This window comes from Panthera tigris, chromosome B1 (genome assembly GCF_018350195.1).
Source record: "Panthera tigris isolate Pti1 chromosome B1, P.tigris_Pti1_mat1.1, whole genome shotgun sequence".
Classification (NCBI taxonomy): Eukaryota; Metazoa; Chordata; class Mammalia; order Carnivora; family Felidae; genus Panthera; species Panthera tigris.
Window position 1 is genome coordinate 161,652,697 of NC_056663.1, and position 18,776 is coordinate 161,671,472.

Here is an 18,776-nt window from a genome sequence, read left to right on the forward strand (position 1 = left end):
ACCAGGTTCTGCACTGACAGGCTGACAGCAGCGAGCCCGATGTGGGACTCGAACTTGCCAACTGCCAGATGCTGACCTGAGCTGAAGTCAGACGCTCGACCGACTGAGTCACCCACGTGCCCCTAAGTTTCATTTTCTATTACTTTAGAATGATGAGTTATCTAGTTTACAAAGAAGAACTTGCTCTGGATATTAATTTATTCCACAAACATTGGCAGCCTTCTATGGAGCCAGCTGCTGTAGAAGCAAAGATGTTAAGCTGCACCCTTTACTGTTAAAATGCTCACAATTTAACTGGGGACGTTGAGGAATTTCCAACTGAGAAGTGCCAGAAGCTCCAAAGGTTCAAAAGAGAAGGATAATTTTATCCTGGGGCTTACGAAAACCTTTTAAGAAATGACCTTTAAGCTGGATCTTGAAGTGGAGTAGGACTTTGTTGGGCAGAGGAAAGAGGGGAAAGGGAATTTCGAGCAGAGACTAGTGCAGATAGAAAGGCGCAGAGATGGTTGCAATTCCTGTCCTGAGCAGGACAGGTCGGGTGGGGCTGTGATCGCTGAAGCCTGGGGCCGGTTTGTACTGTATCTTTACCAGCTGCTTGGCCAACGCTTTCCATTAGGCTTTAAATTTCATTCTGAAAGTAGTCCTTCTAATATGAACTTGCAGTATTTGGTTTCCCCACTTAGTGCCAGGGATTGGGGGGTTGATTATTGGGTAATTCAGACACAAGAATTCAGGAATATGGAAATCGCTCCCAAGTAGCTGTTGTGTCTTGCTTACATAGCAACCAGTACTCATCGTTTTACATCAACATGTGCAAATTCCCCAAATTGGATTTCTGATATAAACAAGGGGATGAACACTTAAGAATATGTCCAGTGACTGGGTTCTTTGTTTGTTCATGTTACCATTGATTAGAAGAAGTTTCTTGCCCAACAGGACTTAAATTATCCTGGAATCTTTATTAAATTTTTGTTTGTTTCCTAAAAAGTCTCCAAACATGCTATATAATGCTTTTCCTTCAGGCAACTTGCAAACAAATGACCTATATTTTAAAAATCAAATGTCAATAACCAAGCAATTATTTTGATTAAATAATAATTGGATACTGGCAATTTGCATGGTCCAATTTGCAAATTACCCCTTACCCATTTTATTAAATGATAGGGTACAAGCTAACCCTGATCAGGTGGTATTTCCTAAAAATGTGAATGCTAACAAAGAACTTCATTATTTTAACCATCAGATCAGCTTGCCATTGTCTTCCCCCAGACACCCCCTTTCCTGGCATTCCACATACTCTCCCAGAGAGGGAGAAGCTTTCAGCCACAGGATAATAGCATCGCCTACCATGCTTTTTAATTTTTTTTTTTTTAACATTTATTTATTTTTGGGAGAGAGAGAGAGCACGAGCAGGGGAGGGGCACAGAGGGCGACAGAATCCGAAACAGGCTCCAGGCTCTGAGCTGTCAGCACAGAGCCCGATTCTGGGCTCAAACCCACAAACCACGAGATCATGACCAGAGCTAAAGTCGGACGCTTAATGCACTGAGCCACCCAGGTGCCCCAACCTGCCATGTTTTTGATTCTAGAAACTTCCTGATTCCATCCATCATTAAGAACTTAAGAACACTGGAGCTTTCTCCATTCATCAGCCTGACTGACTGTTCTCTCCCCATGGTGATGGCCAGGAAACTTTGACTGGGGGTCAGAAATATTTCTGTGATTTGCTGAGGTCAAAACAGAGCTGGAATTGCAGCCAGGAAGTCAAGCATCTTTGTGTGTGGTTCGCTTGATAGGCTAGTTTGGGCTGAAAGCAGGTACTGCAAAAATAGGAGGTGGGAAAAGACGTCTGTTTGACTCTTCTTGGCTTACCAGCTGTATGGTTTTGGGCAAGAGACAGAGCTTTTAATTCATTTTCTTCAGTGTGTAAGAAAGGGGAATCACATCCCACACTGAGTGGCTATGGAAGTTTGAAATGAGCGTGAAAGAAGAGTGAGGGCATGTGAAGGCCCTGTGGCTGCAAACAGCTCTAAAGCGTAGATTCCTATTTGCGCAACACAGGAGAGCTTTCTGGAAACATCCAAATCCAGCACAGATCCCACCTGTACACCCTAAGAGTCCTTCCACGTGAGACCTTTAGATCACGCATAGATAAGAAGAAAGCACCCCCTTGGCAAGTGGACAGAGCTTCCCCCTCCCAAAGAAAGGGCCCCTTTCTCTTGGCCATTGTATCCTCTGCTGACACTCAGCTCAGAAAGCAGAGCACTAGCTGAATGTCAGCCCCCTGAACCCTCCGTTGACCCCCCTTTGTGCAGGAGCCAAACTGTGTCCAACTTTGTTTATTTCCCCTAAACCTTATAATCTCCTCAGAAATGCAATTAACTTTCCAGGAATTGGATTGGTCCTAGAAGTAACGTTTACTGATAGAAAGACATGGGCGTAAAGCCAGACAGACATTTTTCATGTTTTGATCTGCCATTTACTAATCGTGTTAGAATGAATGACTTCAAGGAAAAGCATCTTGGTGGTCTTGTTATGTGACCTTGGATGCGTGACTTAGCATCTCTAAATCGGTTTCCTTATCTGTACAATAGAGAACACCCACACGTGCGTCTCCAGAGTTAGTGATGAGTATTAAATGTGAACGATACCATGGATGAAAGGGTAGCATAGGGCTCAATAAATGTTCTTTTCCTGGAGTGCCGTTTCTTCTGCCACTTCCAGATTTGGCTCTTTGGTTATTTCTGGGACAGGAGATCTCACTCTTGATCACTAGCTCTTCAAATCACAATTTCAACAAGATCATGGTTTCAGTGCTAACAAGGTCCGATGAAAACCTTGTTGACTGTCATTTCAAAACAGGGATAAAAACACACTTCAGCTTAAACCTTAGGACTGTTATCAAACCATGTCTTCTCAAAACAAAGCAATACTATTGACATTAAGGGAGTAGACATTAGCCAAATCTGGTTTTCTGGTGGAGCAAAGACCCTTATCCAAAACGGCAGTATTATGTAATCTAATTGATGGTCAATTTAAGAATAGGCTGGCCAGCCAGATTACAATTAAGTTGCTAGAAAAAGTTGTCCTCTGAAAAGCAGTTCTCAGTATCCTAATTAACAAAATCCTCTGCTATAATCGACCAAATCCTCTGTCATCGACAGGCAAGCAGGAAGATGGGGAAACGTGTGTCAATGTATTTTGGGACAATTGGCAGAGTAAAGTGAGGCACTAATTGTTTTGAGAATCTGAAACTGCCTGAATCCACAGTGATTTCTGCAATGTTTTGGGGTCTGTCCTCATTCAAAGAGGCCAAAACTAACCTTCCAAGTTCACCTATGAAGCAGAAAATTAATGGTCTCCTTCTAGTAGACCACTGATGTTATGAGATGTGCATATTTTTATTTGAAAACTCACTGTACCGCTTGAGATCCTAAATCTCAAAGTTCAAAGTATAGGGGTCTTTCTCTATAATAATACTTTTTCTTTGCTAGGAACATAAACCCATGACAAGGTGGGTATTTCCTTGGAAGATTTCTAGAGGGTCCTGTTGTTTAGTCTAGCTGGAGGTCTACTTGATTATTTATCTGCATATTATGACAAAAACTCCTATTATTTACATCTTAATACAAATATAAAATATCTAGAAGAGTTCAGATCCAAAGGATGTTAGCACCAAATTCCATCACATAAAGTTGTAGGTCCTTGCATTTTGTGATAATACTCTGTAGCTTCACTTCTAAATCTCTTGCTTCTAATTTTGGTAGATGGGCAAAAGCTTGATTTGAACAACCTGAAGTCCACATTGTCTTAATAAATCTGGGAGCTCCATTTATTCCCTCTAGAATAATTGGACAGATTAAAATGTTTGACCTCAGTGGTTTCAGTGCAGTTCTTTGGTGATAGATTTTAGTCGTGAATAGGTTGAGTGATAAATTGGATGGTTGGCAAGTGGCCAAAGTTTAAGTTTCATTTATGGGTTTTTTTTTTTCCTGTTCCCTTTCTTTGCTTTCTCTTCCCTAGGGATGGTTGAATTCCTAGAGAGGTAAAATGAATAGGAATCAAATGGATTGAAACCCAAAAGGCAACCTTAGAGCCCACAAGTGACAAAAAGTAGGAGCTAGGGCCAGGTTCAGGATTCAGTACGGGTAAGAGGAGTCAAAACTAAACACTGACGTTTTGAAGGGTCAGTAGTAACGACAGAACCTTTAACATGTAGGCAAACCCTAAACTCTGTTTATCAAAAATCACTAAGAACACATGGTGAGCAAAGTAGTACTTTAAGACATTGACTCACCTCAAGGATCTTAGAATCTTAGCATTCATGGTCTGTGAGTGTGTTGGAGAAGCAAGTATGGAAATGAATGATAAAGTAGGGGACGTTATTAAAATTATTTCAATTTTTACATAAAAGTGCCAAGCCAAAATCTATCCAGCCTTATTAAAGATACTTTTGATAAACAGTCATGGTATTTCAGGTAGGACGTAGGCAGAGGATTGTTAACAGTATACAACCTTCCAACTTCCTTCTTCAATGAATTACCAAAATCAGAAATGCTATAAAACCCATGGAATAGGGTAACATTTTTACATAAGTAGTTGGAATCAAGAATTTACTTGTTGAAATCTTCCTGCTTCATTATTCAATAAGTGTTCATCAAGAGCCTCCTATTTACCACACACTCAACATAACTCCCAGTAGAGATTTATCATTTTAGGCTTACGGTTAGAGCTAAAAGAGAATCCAGTAGGTTCTATTTAAAGGTTTTAGCCACTTAAGGTAATAGGAAAAAAAAAAAAAAACTTGAATGGCTTGTTGAAATTCCTAGGAATCCATCATTGTGTTTATTGAAGTGGTATCTCAACTGATCCCTTGAGTTACTTATAAGTTTTGGGAATATTTCATGATCATGTTGGCTAGCCTTTGAGGGGTGGTTTGCCTGGTTATACCTTAATTATATCATGCAAGGAAACAAAACTAATAATTCAACTGCTAGCGTTTCAGATGCAACTTATTTGTGCCTCCTTATGCTACTTATGGTAGCCTCCCACACATACTATGGATAAGCGAATACTGTCCAGGGGAGGAGATGGCAGTGAGTCAATTTCTCCCCTTATCCAAGTCCAGATGATTTCAGCACAGAAAGAAACCCTATGGTACCTCATCCCCTGGGGGGACAACACAACCAAGTTCTACTACCCCAGACTTTATCCTAGACCATTCTCTGCACAGCACTTAAGGAGGGATGAGGGAGAGGACTCAGCTACCCTGCAGACAAGGACACCTGGCCACCCAGCCATCAACGATGAAATGGCTTCAAGAATTCACATGGCAGTGATTGGTCAGTGGGCAGATTGTGCAAAGCAGATTGTGTAATTCAATCAATTAAAATTTGTGAGACAGGAAGGATTGGGCTAGTAGTTCTCAACCGTGGCCACACATTGGGCTTGCCTGGGGAGATTAATGAAAACACCAATGTTTAGTAGACCCACCCCAGAGGTTGATTTAAGGGGTCTGGAGTACCTGATAGGCTGGATTTTAAAAATCTTCTCAGGTCATTCCATCGTTCAGCTAAGGTTGAGAACCACTAGGGGAGTAAGCATGTTGATGCACCAATGGTAGGGTTATTTAACAATCTATCTCAAAAACCTTAAATGTGCATCTACTTGGTCTTGGCCCAGCTATGGAAAAGCAGCACAAAAGCAAATAAATACGTACTTGCACGTCTGTGCACTGAAAAGAAATTGGAAGGATAAACCGATTAGCACGAGTTTTAATTGGGGATAGAGTTAAGAGGTTGTTCTCTCTTTTCTCGATTGTCAAAAATATCTTCCATGAACCTCTGTTGTCTTTTGAAATTAAAGACCATTTACATTTGATTCTAGTAACACGAAGAAGCATTTCATGAATGCATCCTGTCTTCACCCCCGTATGCAACACATGATCTCAGGAAGTGTTGATCTAGTCAGAGAAACACATCACTCCGTGTCGATATGTAGTAAAACACTGAGGTCCTGGGGTAAAACTAGTTCCTACTATACTTGTTTGCCTGCCTGTCTTCCTTCTGTGCTAGATTGCTAAGAGGGAAGTCTTACGAGCACCTAGCCTTGTGCCTTACATTTGGTGGACTTAAGCCATTGCTCACATATTTGTGGAACGAATGAATGAGAGAAGAGAGATTCCCCTGACACCTCAATGGAGAAAGTGGGATTAGGGGCAGGTCTTGGGGAAATGAGTTGGATTTGTTTGAACGGCAGCCACTCCAGGTGGGGAGCCAGCTCAAACAAAAACCTGTGGGAGAGGCCCGTGTGACGCGAGGAGGGACAGTTTGTAGTGTGCTGGACTGCAGAGAGCCTTATCTAGAGCAGCGACTGTGCCCAAACAGAGGAATCGAGCAGAGTGATAATCAGAGGGGGGCCTGGAAAGAGAGATGGAGAAAGGAGAGGCTTTCCGTGACCCTAGAAGTAAATAGTAGAGTCCCTCACTTTCCCTTCCTTCCATTTGCATAACACAATTTGGGGGAAAGGAAATCTGATTCACAGGAGAGGAAAGGTGCTTTCCTTCCAATATGTTGAAAGGGAAGAGGAAGCTCAATTAGCAAATAGAAACTGGCTGATAAAGTAGAATTTTTGCGTGTGTTTCATGCAAAACGATTTGTCACAAGAGTGCCAAATATCTTTGCATGACACGTTCTCAAACAGAATGAGGGAGAACACACTTCCTCAACATCCGAGTGCCCAGTCGTATGTCCAGGAGGCCTCCTGACACCCAGCTCAGAAGGGGCTCGGAGAAAGTCCAGCATTTCATAGTTTCCCTAAGAACCGGAATGGAATGCACATTGAGGAATGAAGGAAATGCTTTAACATGTCGTCTGGCAATGATTTCCACTCGCATGCCATGCCGTCTTCTCCCGCCCCCACCTGCATGCCAAGCCATCACCTCTGGACGGGCGCTGGGGTTGTGCAGGCTTCACAAAAACTCGAGGTGTTCAAAAAAGACTCCTCGAGCAAGTGGAAAGCTAGGCTGCTTTCAAAGCCAGCCTGAAAACCTCACTGGGCAGCAGCGATATTTAAAAACCCTCACCACTATGAAATCCACCCTTTCCCAGTTACCCTAAAAACATTTCCTAGTCGATCCTGAAATAGAAAGTACAGTTGATCCATAGCCCGCTTTCCCGAAAATGAGAAGCTAACCTTTAGTTAGTTCCAAGTGTTTTAAAGGTAAAGATGATCATTCTGAATGGAACCGAGAATTGCACAGACCAAATGTTAACCAAAAAAGACAACCTCCCCCTTCACCACCACCCCCCGCCCCCCGCCACCACACACACACCCTTAATCCATGGACAGAAAGCTCAAATCATCTGTGGCATGAGAACTGTCTGTTCCCTCCCCCAAAGTGTCCAGAAAAACAACTCTGTGACCCCGAAGATGCAGGAGACTCAGGGAATGGATAAACTATTCTGACGTCTCTGTGAGGAATTGACCTGGCATCTGGACTGTGCCCGAGCCCTCAGCCATCCCTCATTAAGCACTGTCAAGTTCACATCTGGCTGCGGCTTTAGAACCCTGAGCATCACCCCAGGGAGCAGCACTGGTATTTATCAGGCACTGCTGGCTATCAGCTGGGCTCCTCCTAACTGAACAGTGGAGTCGATTCTCCTGGTGACTGGAAGCTCTGGAATTTCACGCGGTTTGGACGTGCAAGGTGCTGTACCAAGTCAGCAGTGAGGGTGGCCCTGTGGACCCCCTTCTAAGAGGGTGTCGTGTGAGTACGTGCGGGGAGGCACCCGAAACCACAGAAGCCCCACCCAACTCGCTTCTGTTTCTGTGAAATCGTGGCAAAAATCGATGACGGTGACGAGCGTATTATTTGGAGTCAGAGCTCTGACTTTAGGTTCTATCTCTGCTACTTGCAGGGTGAGTGGCTCATCCTGGTTTACTTGGGGGGCTCACCTGATTTTAAAACTGGAACCCCCTCATCCCAGGACCCCAGTCAGTCCTAGGCAAACTGGGATCGCTGACCACCTTAGCGACTAACTGCTTAACCCTGGGCAAGTGAACTTCTGGATTAAGTTTCCACATTCGCAGCATGGGGATGATACTATTCTCTACCCCATTATGTTGTTGGGAGGGTTGAATGAAAGCGGGTGAAGGGCTTAAACTGGACAGCTACAGGGTTTAAATTGACGACACAATCCCAGACAGAGGAAATATGTTTGACTTTCAGCTCCTTGGTTTACTGCTGTGTCCTCTTGGATAAGTTACTTAACTTCTCTGAGCCTCCTTTTCCCCATTTGTAAAATGGGACAACTGTCATCCAGCCGGGGCGGTATCTTGACGGCGTAAGCCACAATACCGTGCCTGGTGAAAAAGACCAAGGACGCAACAAATAACCCCTCAGGTGGTTGCTGTTCTGGCTTGCTCTCAGCAGGGGAGAAGTTGTGCTCCCAGCCAGCATGGGCTGCGTGGGTCTGCCTCTTTTCTCCTTCTGGTAGTACCCGCTACCTGCCGGGGATCCATTCCCAAACCCGGAGTGGAAGCCTGAGATTGCTGGTGGTACCAAACCCTCTCTGGGCTGTGTTCTCCTGACATCCATACCTAGGAGGAAGTTTCACTGCTACATCAGGCCCCAGTTAGAGCTCAACAACTGATCATAACAGAATTGAATTGTAACCACCTACTGTCATTTATGTGAATGGCCTCTCAGATTCTTGTACTCCACTCCCCCTTGTTCTTCGTGCGACGATGTCCGATGGCGAAATGCCTCTGGCACCGTGAGGTGAATGGCGTGGGCGTGGTGGCCTAGCATTAGGCCACTGCTAACCTTGTAACTATATGCCGGAAGGGGGGTTCTGCTTCCTGGCTGCAACGACGAGTGCTGTGTCTTTATACTGCACATTTGAATCTGAGTGCCTGGACGAAGGGGCTCTCTCTAGAAAAGGAGTGAATCCCTTAGAGGTGCTCACATACCCTGACAAGATCCTTTTAAGCCTCTGCCTCTGGGGATGCTGGGGGCCACACCTATTCTCAGAAACAACTAGGTCTTTTTAGAGAGGAAGAATGGCAGGGAGACAGCACGTCCAAGGGCATGTGGGGACCACCGTACCTGCTCCCCCCACACGCTAACCCACCGAGAGTACCCTACAGACACGGCCTGTTGATGTGGCGGAAGTGAAGCCATATGGCGACGCGAAGCTCCCTGCTCCTCCTGTCAACTGTAGGCCTGAAGATGACCGCAGGGCCACACTTGCCAGCTCCTGCTGTTTCCATCGGTCATAGCCCGCTCAGCAGCTGACCGTGAACGGTATCTGCAGTAAAGAATATAAGGTTGTAAATAACCTGCTCCTAAGGTTCCTTGCTTTCTCCCTTCCTCCTACGTTGCCGTCGCTCCGAATCCTCAGCCACCAGGGGGCATGGTATCTTCTAGCACTAGGGTGCATGCCTCAGTTAAAAGTCTTGGGTTAGAATGTCAGTGCCTCTACTTACCAGCTGTGTGACCTTAGGAAAGTTACTTAATCTCTCTGTGCCTTAATTTCTCACTAGCAAATGACGGTGGGGATCTTCCTCACTGACATGACGGGAGGACTACGTGGGCCTACTGGTCCACGGTAGGGATACTGTAGGTGCTGGCTGTGATTATGTTATTCACCTGTGAGTTGAGAATTGAAGCCACAGATGGTCTTCCAGACCTAACGCTGTAAACAAATAGAAAAAATAGAAAAGGAGAGCCATTCGCATGAGGTTACAGAATATCTACTTCTCGCCTGCCTCCCCCAAAACAAAAACTGAGCCCGTGCAGAGACTGGACAACTGTTTCTAACGTCTGCAGGCAGTGGGTGATCTCCCCCATAGGTCAGTGTAGGAACATATCAGCATCTTGGGTAAACTGAGTCAAGCGTGCTTGCTTAAGTTGTCGCTCGGGCACGTGTGTTTCCTGAGCCAGTTCTACCTTAAAAGCACCCTGCACCTCTCCCCACTTCCCCGTGCCCAAGAGGCCGGCGTTACAGCTGCCCAAAGCTTGGCCTGCGTTTCCCTGTTGCTTTCCAGTGTGTTTTTAATTTTCCCTTTCTGGTATTCATTAACAAGTGAGGCAGGGGTGGTTGGAATTGCTGGGGACATTTTCCCTAGTGGTTTGGAGGCAGACGAAAGGGACTAATGAGAGGAAGGAGTATGTGGTTGGTGGTGATGTAAGAAGTCCATGGGCTCCCCAGGGTAAGGGCCTTTCAGGCTCAAGTTCATACTCAGGGTCTAAACGAACTCCCAGAGGGTGGGCTTGACCAAATGCTGACCTCTTTTACTTATTAACTGATGTTTACTTCACTCGTGGCTACACAAAAGTGCTAATGACTTTTTTTCACTTATGGTTTCTGATAGCTTTGTGAGCGACCACGTAATTTGACCCCAGGGAACGTGGGTTTTAACTTCAAGGAGGAGAAAAAGTCATCCAAAGAAGGAAAAATGACTTTACCTAGCATTCTTAGACCAAAGAGAGATTATTTAAGAAGCTACGGGTATACTGAAAGAAATACAGAAAATTTCCAGTCTGAATTCAGGAAGGAAGTTCCCTAAGGAAGTCCTGTGCTCAGGACCAGGCTGCCTGAAAACCAGAGGAATCATATTAATAGAAGTTGTGTTACTGTTACTTGAGTCTCTTCCAAGTAACATGATCAGGATTAATTCGCAAGGGTGGGTCCTGCTCGAGGGTGGGCTCAGGGAGCTCAGATGGGACTGTTTTGGAAGCTGATGACTGATGCATTTATTTTTATCTTGAGCACAAAGATTTCTAGTGCTGTGCATTAAGAGGATCATGAAATATTAGTTATCATGTATTTAAAATATACAGCCCTCCTTCTTCGAAGAATAGAAGGCAGCCTGCAACGAATAAAACACATCTGGGCCAGCACAATTAAAAAGTATAAACAGAAAGCATCAAATAAAAGGAGCAAGGAAAAACACAGTGCAGGGCACTATGCTAAGTGAAATAAGTCTGACAAACACAAATACCGTGTGATCTCGCTCACATGTAGAATATTAAAAAATAGAGATAGAACAGATTGGTGGTGGACAGGAGGGGGTGGGTGGGTGTGTTAAATGGACGAAGGGTGTGAAAAGGTGCAAACTTCCAGTTATAAAATAAGCATGGGGATTCACTGTAAAGCATGGGGACTATAGTTAATAATGCCGTATCGCATACTTAAAAGTTGCTCGGAGTAGGTCTTAAAAGTTCTCATTACAAGGGAAGAATTGTAACTGTGTAGGTGATGGAAGTTAGTAGACTTATTATCATTTGATCACTTAGGAGATCATTTTGAAATGCAAACACATATCAAATCATGTACACCTGAAACTAATGCTATTTGTCAATTACACCTCAATAAAACCCATCAAAAGAAAAAAAGCCATCTGGGCTAGCACAATTGAAAGTATGAATAGAAAGCATCTAATGAAAAGAATAAGAAAAAACTGTTGTTCCCCAAATCTCTCGGGCTGCTGACCCAGCCACATCCATGAGAGCTGTTAGCACAGTATTGAAAGCTCATGGTGAACGAGACGAGCCAGACTTTTACTCTCGTGGAATCTGTCTTCTTTGGGGGGAGACACGTATTTGGAAAGGAGGCGAGTAAACCTACAAAATAACTTCCAAAGATGTTAAGGTGCCAGGAAGTGAAAGCAGGTGCTGCTGGGAGAGGTGGTCTGTTTTAGATTGACGGGGTCTCTGAGGAGGTGACTTTGAGCCTTCCACTGTCAACTTCGTGCCTCTGGCTCCCTCCTACCCTCTCCTGTGTTGGCATCAGGTCCCTCGCTTGTGGGCATGGTGTAACCCTGGTGGACCTCAACAGTGGTTTATGGACTGGTAGTCAGGTGTCTTGGGTTTTATCCCCAGCTCACTCCTAGCTTCTGCCCTCCTCATTGGTCTCACTTCAGCTCTGCTTTTTTCCCTGTCAGTGTCACTTGGGAGAAAGTCTACATCGAACCCCATGAGGCTGGTACCTGTCATGTACTTGCATCCTTGGGGCCTTTGAAGGTAGCATTTGTATCTAGACTGCTAGATCAATGTCCTTCATTTTTCTAGACTCGTTTCCAAGTTCACCTCTTCTGGGGAACCTTCCCTGATTACCTCCAAGCAGAACGCACGGCCTCATTCCTCTGATCTCTCAGCACTTGGCTTGTACTTCTGTCTCTCTCAGATAACGTGGCCTGATGGTTTTTCTGTTTCCATGTTCCTTTCCTCGGGTGCATACACTGTAGAGGGTGTTTTTGTTTTTGCCTGTTACACAATAATTATGTTAGTTACTGTTTATTGCTACTGTATTCCAGGTCCTGTTAGGCACTTTGCATGAATCTTTAAATCTTACAGTAAACATCATTGTGCCCATTTTATACCTGGGAAATGAGGCTCAGGGATTAAGGAACTTGTTCGAAGTCACGGAACAGGAAGGTAGCAGACCTAGGGTTCCCGCCCATATGTTTTAAACTTGAAAGCCTGGGCTTTTTCCACCTTGCTGTGTCATCTTTCTCAGGAAGGACTCCATGAGTGTTCATTGAATGAAAAAAAAAAAAGTATTTTAAAATCAGCCCACTCTACCAGCATAATCCATCAAAGGAAGATGTATGGTAACTATTACTTCTATGTGTGTAATAGTTTTAAAATCCATATCAAATGAGATCCTATTAAAGTTACTAGGGAAAAAGAAAAGAGGAATAAAAAAAATGTCTTCCCTCCTCCCTCTCCTTTTTCGCCTCTTCAGTTGGGATGAGGGGAAGGGAAAGGAACATCATGAGCTTGCTGAGGGAAAAAGACTGGGATGCTATTGCAATCAACCACGATAATTATGTGTTATCAGGGCCACGGGGGTGAGTCCATCCATTCCCAGTTTGATAATTTCAATAAATAGAATGCCAGAAGGGTGACTGTTCAGTTCAACTCAACAAATGTTTGTTGAGTGCCTGCCCTAGGAAATGTACATGCTATTCAGACCTTCCGAGAGGCACCTCGGTAAGCAAGACTTTGTCCCTTTAAAGCCTCTGAAACAAGACTTGCCCAGAGCTAACTGGTCAACCAAGGCCGAGCTAATGTGCCTGGAACATAGGCGGGGGGGAGGGGTGGTGATGTGGGAATCCACAAGCTAACTTCCCCAGCACCAACATGAGTACCAATGAGGAAGTCATCACTCTTTGAGGGACCGAGATTTCAGAGTTTGGCTCTATTGGCTGAATTATGCAACTAGACTCTTTCCACCTCCCTTTGGAGCTTGCATTCTGTAGAGAAAAAAAAAAAAAAAATCAGGATGAGCCAGAGAAAGCTGCTTTAAAATAATAGGGTAGTTGGGGAAGGTGGATTTTAATCACAGACCTGAAGATAAAGGAGCAGACCAGGTAGAAATCTGAAGAAAGTGTTCCAGACAGGGGCAACAGGATGCAAAGCAGGAATGTGCTGGGCCTGGTGAGGACCAGCAGGGGGTGAATGAGTGAGGGGTGGGGTAACCGGACAGAGAACACAGGCTCTGTGAGCCATTGCAAGCACCTTACGCAAATAGATGGGGAAGGGAGAAATGTGTAGAAGCAGGGATGCCTCTTAGGAGGCTGTTACGATAACCCAGGCATGGAGGGTGGCCGTGGAAGTGATGAGAAGTAGTTGGATTCTGGATATATCTTGTTGGTTGTATTTGGAGTGTTGAGAGAAAGAAAGGAATCAGGGATGGCGCTGAGGGTCTTGGCCTGAACACCAGGAAGATATATGGTGTTGTTCAATAAAACAGGGAAGATGTGGGAAGAGCTGATTTGGCAGGGAACCTTAGGGTGTTTGGATATGTTAAGTCCAAGGTGCCTATGAGATGAGGAGGTGAAAACATGGAGGAAGCAGGTTGATATATGAGCCTGGAGTGCAGGGGGAAGTTCTGGGCTAGAGGCCAGGCCACGGGAGGGGTGAAAGCATAGAACCCCACAGCCTGGATTCAAATCCCAGCTGCACTCGGGGAACCCAGACAAGGCTTCCTTCCCTTCTGGCTTCCACATCCTCATCTGTGAGGAGTGGAGGCGGCCTAGTGAATGTTCCCTTCAACCATTGGGAAGGTTGAAGAAGGCCACGTATGTGGAGCGTAACACAGTACGTAGTAGATCGATAGGTAATAGCGGTCTTCTTTCCAGCCCCCTCCTGGGCTGCCAGACCCTGTAGTGAGCCCAGTGACCCACACAGATGAGGCAAGGCCCAGAATGTCGGCCCGAGGAATTGAGACAATCCGATAAGCAGTGGGAAATATTTCTATGGGAAATTTTTTGAGTAAAAAGAAATTGTGTGGGTGAAGTTAGGATGGAGTGGGCGGGGGGGAAAGACTGGTAGGAGGGGGATGGGCCGGGTTTGCTGCAGAACAATGGAGGTACAGGGTCAGGAGGGCCAGGGTGATGGCACAAGAGAGGGAGTACATGTGACTGAGGGCCACCAAGCACCTTGACAAAGGCTGTCTCTGAGGATGCACTGTGGCATCCTCATGCACTGAGGATGCACTGAGGATGCACTGTGGCTTGGAATCTCGGTAGCCTGTCCAAGGACACAACAGGGAGAGCCTGTCACTATGTCATGGTGACCACGTCTCTTGCAGCAGTCTCCAGGCCTAGCCCCGAGGACCTTGAGCAAAGTTTGAGTCACTCATCCTGTTCAGTGGAGCAGCTGAAGCCTAAGACCCAGCTGTGGGCGGGGGAACTCACTTCCCTCCAGAGCTTTCTGATCTTGGTTCTCCTTGCCTGAAAGAGTGAGTACATCCATTAGGGTTGAATGGCTCCCTTTCCCATTATGTAACGACTTAGGGCAAGTAATTAGCTCTCCCAGGAGTGAAAGGCCAACAGTTGAGAATTCAATGTCTTTCTCCAACTTGGATCAGAAATAGGGCTGGGGCAAATGATGAAAGGGAAGCCCCTTTGAGAGCCATCTCCCCTACGCATGCCAAACACAGACCGTCACTCAAGTGGGGAGAGAGGGAGATTGGGGAGACGGTAAAAGGAGAGCCCTGCCTCAAAGAGGACTGATAAGAGAGAAATGGGTCTGACCTACTGACGTTGACAGGGTTATTATTTTTTTTTATTTCCAGGGGGAGAAATTGTCATCCCTTAAGATACATCTGACCTTCAGATGTATTTTGGCTCACGCAACGTTCGTTAAAGTGGTGAATTTGTTGTCAACTTAAAAAAAAAAAAAATCAAGAGACTGTACATTTAAAACTGGATTTCAGCTTATGAAGTTTTCACCCCAGCCACACTGGGCTTTTATTTTTTTCTTAAGGTACAGTTGACATAGATTAGTGACGAATTTCCGGTGTACAACATAACGATTTGATATTGTGAAATGATTTCCACAATACGTCTAGTTAACATCTATCTCCTGCATAGTTACGACATGTTACTTTGGAGACGAGAAGTTGTAAGATTTACTCTTACCGACCTTCAACTATGCAATGCATTATTATGAACTATAGTCACCCTGCTGTACATCACATCCCTATGACTTCTTTTATAACGGATATTTGTATCCTTTGATCCCCTTTACCCATTTTACCCACCTCCACATTCCCCTCTCTGGAAACCCCCAATCTGTTTCTATTACTTTTGGGTTCTCTAGTTTTGCTTTTGCTACTGTTGTTTTATTTCTTTTTTTTTTTTTTTTAAGTTTATTTATTTTTGAGAGAGACAGAACAGGAGTGGGGGAGGAGGGAGAGACAGAGACACAAAATCCGAAGCAGGCTCCAGGCTCTGAGCTGTCAGCACAGGACCCAACGTGGGCTTCAAACTCACCAACCACGAGATCATGACCTAAGCCAAAGTCAGACGCTTAATCTACTGAGCCACCCAGGCCCCCCACTACTGTTGTTTCAGATTCCACAGATCATATGATATTTGTCTTTCTTTGACTTACTTCCCTTAGCATAATGCTTTCCAGGTCCATCCATGTCACAAATGGTGAGATATCCTTCGTTTTTCTGGTTCCGTAATATTTTATCATATTGTATATACCACATTTTCTTTATCCATTCATTCATTGATGGACACTTGTTTCCATATCTTGGCTTTTGTGAATAATGCTGCAGTGAACGTGGGGTGCAGATGTTTTTTGAACTGGTGTTTTTGTTTTCTTCCGAAAAATCCCAGAAGTGAATTGTCGGATCATATGGTATTTCTAATTTAGTTTTTTTGAGGAACCTCAAAACCTAGAGTGCCTGCAGCAACTTACATTCCCACCAACAGCACACAAGGTTACCTTTTCTCCACGTCCTCACCAACACTTCTTTCTTGGTCTTTAATAATAGCCATTCTAACGGGTGTGACATGATATCTCATGATGGTTTTCATTTGCATTTCCCTGATGTTTGGAGATGGTGAGCATATTTTCATGTACCTGTTGGCCATCTGTATATGTTCTTTGGGGAAAAAAAGCCTATCGAAATCTTTGGCCCATTGTTAATTGTTTTCTGTTATTGTATGAATTCTTTCGATGTTTTGGAGATTAACCCTTTATGAGATAATATGATTTGCAAATATCTTCTTTCATTTTGTAGGTGCCTTTTCAATTTGGTGATGGTTTCCTGTGCTGTGCAGCAGCTTGTTAGTTTCAGGTAGTCCCACCAGTCTAGTTTTGTTTTTACTGCCTTTGTTTTCGGTGTCAGACCCAAAAAGTCATCCTCAAGACCAATGCCAAGGAGCTTACTGCTTATGCTTTTTTCTACGAGTTTTATAGTTTCATGTCTTACATTTAAGTCTTTAATCCATTTTTCATTAGTTTTAAGGCTTTTTTTAATGTTTATTTTTGAGAGAGAGAGAGAGAGAGAGAGAGAGAGAGAGAGAGCGCGCGCGCATGAGCAGAGGAAGGGCAGAGAGAAAGAGAGAGAGACAGAGACAGAATCCGAAGCAGGCCCCAAGCTCCAAGCTGTTAGCACAGAGCCCAACGTGGGGTTCGAACTCATGCACCATGAGATCATGACCACAGCCAAAGTCAGACGCTTAACCAACTGAGCCACCCAGGTGCCCCAAGTCTTTAATACGTTTTGAGTTAATTTTGGCATATGGTGTAAGACAGGGGTCCAATTTTATTCTTTTGCATGTGGCTGTCCAGTTTTCCCGGCACCATTTATTGAAGAGACCACCCTTTCTCATCATATGCTATTGACTCCTTTATCATAAATTGACCACATATGTGTGGGTTTATTTCTGACTCCATGCTGTTTCCTAGATCCACATGTCTGTTTTTATGACAATACTGTACTGTTTTGAAATCGGGCAGCACAAGGTCTCCAGGTTTGTTCTTTCTCGAGATTGCTGTGGCTATTAGAAGTCTCTTGTGGTTGCATACAAATTTTAGGATTGCTTATTCTATTTCTGTGAAAAATGGCATTGGAATTTTGATAGCGATCGCTTTGAATCTAGATTACTTTTAGATATTTTAACAATATTCTTCTAATCCATGAGCACAGAATGTCTTTATTAGCATCTTCTTCAATTTCTTTCATCAATGTTTTACAGTTTTCAATGTATAGGTCTTTTGCCAATTTGGTTAAATTTATTCAGAAGTATTTTCTTTCTTTTGATACAATTATAAATGGAATTTTCTCAATGAATTATCAGAAAACGTTCATGTATAGAAACACAACAGAATTCTGCATATTGATTTTGTATCCTGCAACTTTACTGAATTCGTTGCTTAGTTCTAATAGTCTTTTGGTGGAGTCTTTAGGGTTTTCTACAATATCCTGTCATTTGCAAATAGTGACAGGTTTACTTCCTCCTTCCCAATTTGGATGCGCTTTATTTCTTTTTCTTACCCCATTGATCTTAGGCTGGTCTTCCTGAGACCTAGATGAGTGAAGTCCTATGACGGCTGCTGTACCCTTGAAATGGAGCAGAGCTGTTCGCCATGGACCCCAGCTGGCCTGACCTTCCCCATTTCCTCACCTCACTTCGCTAGCATATGAGTTCACAAGTCTCAGTTTAAAGTAGGCTCACACTGGGCAATTAATGAACTTGATGTGAAGAGCAGACTTGATGCTTACCTAGTTCAGAAGTAAACCAAGATAGAACGTGAAGGAAGTTAGATCAAAGGGAGGTTGTGTAGTTAGCCAGACTATTATGATGAGGGCACTGAGGCTCTCTTTCTTACAACTTCTGCTATCACAAGTGGGTAAGTTCCCTGTCAGAAGGTCCACTGCAAAGCAGCTCATGTCTCCTTGTTGGCTGAATTTAGCAGGACACCCCTTTAGAGCCTCTGTGAATTATGTTGGGGCCTATCCTGCTTCAGGTCAACTCTTGTTAGCAGCAAACTCATGGACTCAGGAATTTTTGCAAGAAGGGAGTTCATTTTCTCCTCATGCCCCTGCAAAAAAAAAAAAAAAAAAAAAAAAAAAAAAAAAAAAAAATTCCATGGAACATCCATTGTCCACATTTTTATATTTAGACTGATTTGCCTTTCAGTCAGTTAAGTGTCTAACTCTTGATTTCAGCTCAGGTCATGAGATCAAGTCCCATGTCTGGCTCTGCACTGACAGTGTGGAACACACTTGTGATTCTCTCTGCCTCTCTGTCTCTCTCTCTCTCTCTGTCTGTCAAAAATAAATAAACTTACACACACACACTGATTTGCTTCTGCTAACTGTGATATGGGAGCTCAGGATCCCAACTCCATTATTACCAAAACAATTTGATTTTCAGAGTTCCTTTGAACAGATAGCATATCCAAAATGAGTGATTTGGTTGAAATATGTTTTTTTGTTTTTTTTTTTTTTTAATGTTCC

The 18,776-nt window shown here is 44.0% G+C and overlaps 1 protein-coding gene across 6 annotated transcripts in view; it reads left to right on the forward strand.

Annotated features, from left to right (window-relative positions):
* LNX1 (ligand of numb-protein X 1) overlaps nucleotides 1–18,776 on the forward strand; it is a 121,280-nt gene that overhangs the window by 64,129 nt on the left and 38,375 nt on the right. Inside the window, exons 1-3 of one of the 6 annotated variants that reach the window (XM_042984515.1) lie at nucleotides 14,371–14,381; nucleotides 14,604–14,753; nucleotides 15,090–15,280. The exons of 4 other annotated variants lie outside the window; for them this stretch is intronic. In XM_042984515.1, the coding sequence (XP_042840449.1) occupies nucleotides 15,234–15,280 (47 nt within the window). In that variant the 5' untranslated portion in view covers nucleotides 14,371–14,381; nucleotides 14,604–14,753; nucleotides 15,090–15,233. One more of the 6 variants, XM_042984513.1, reaches the window with a different exon arrangement.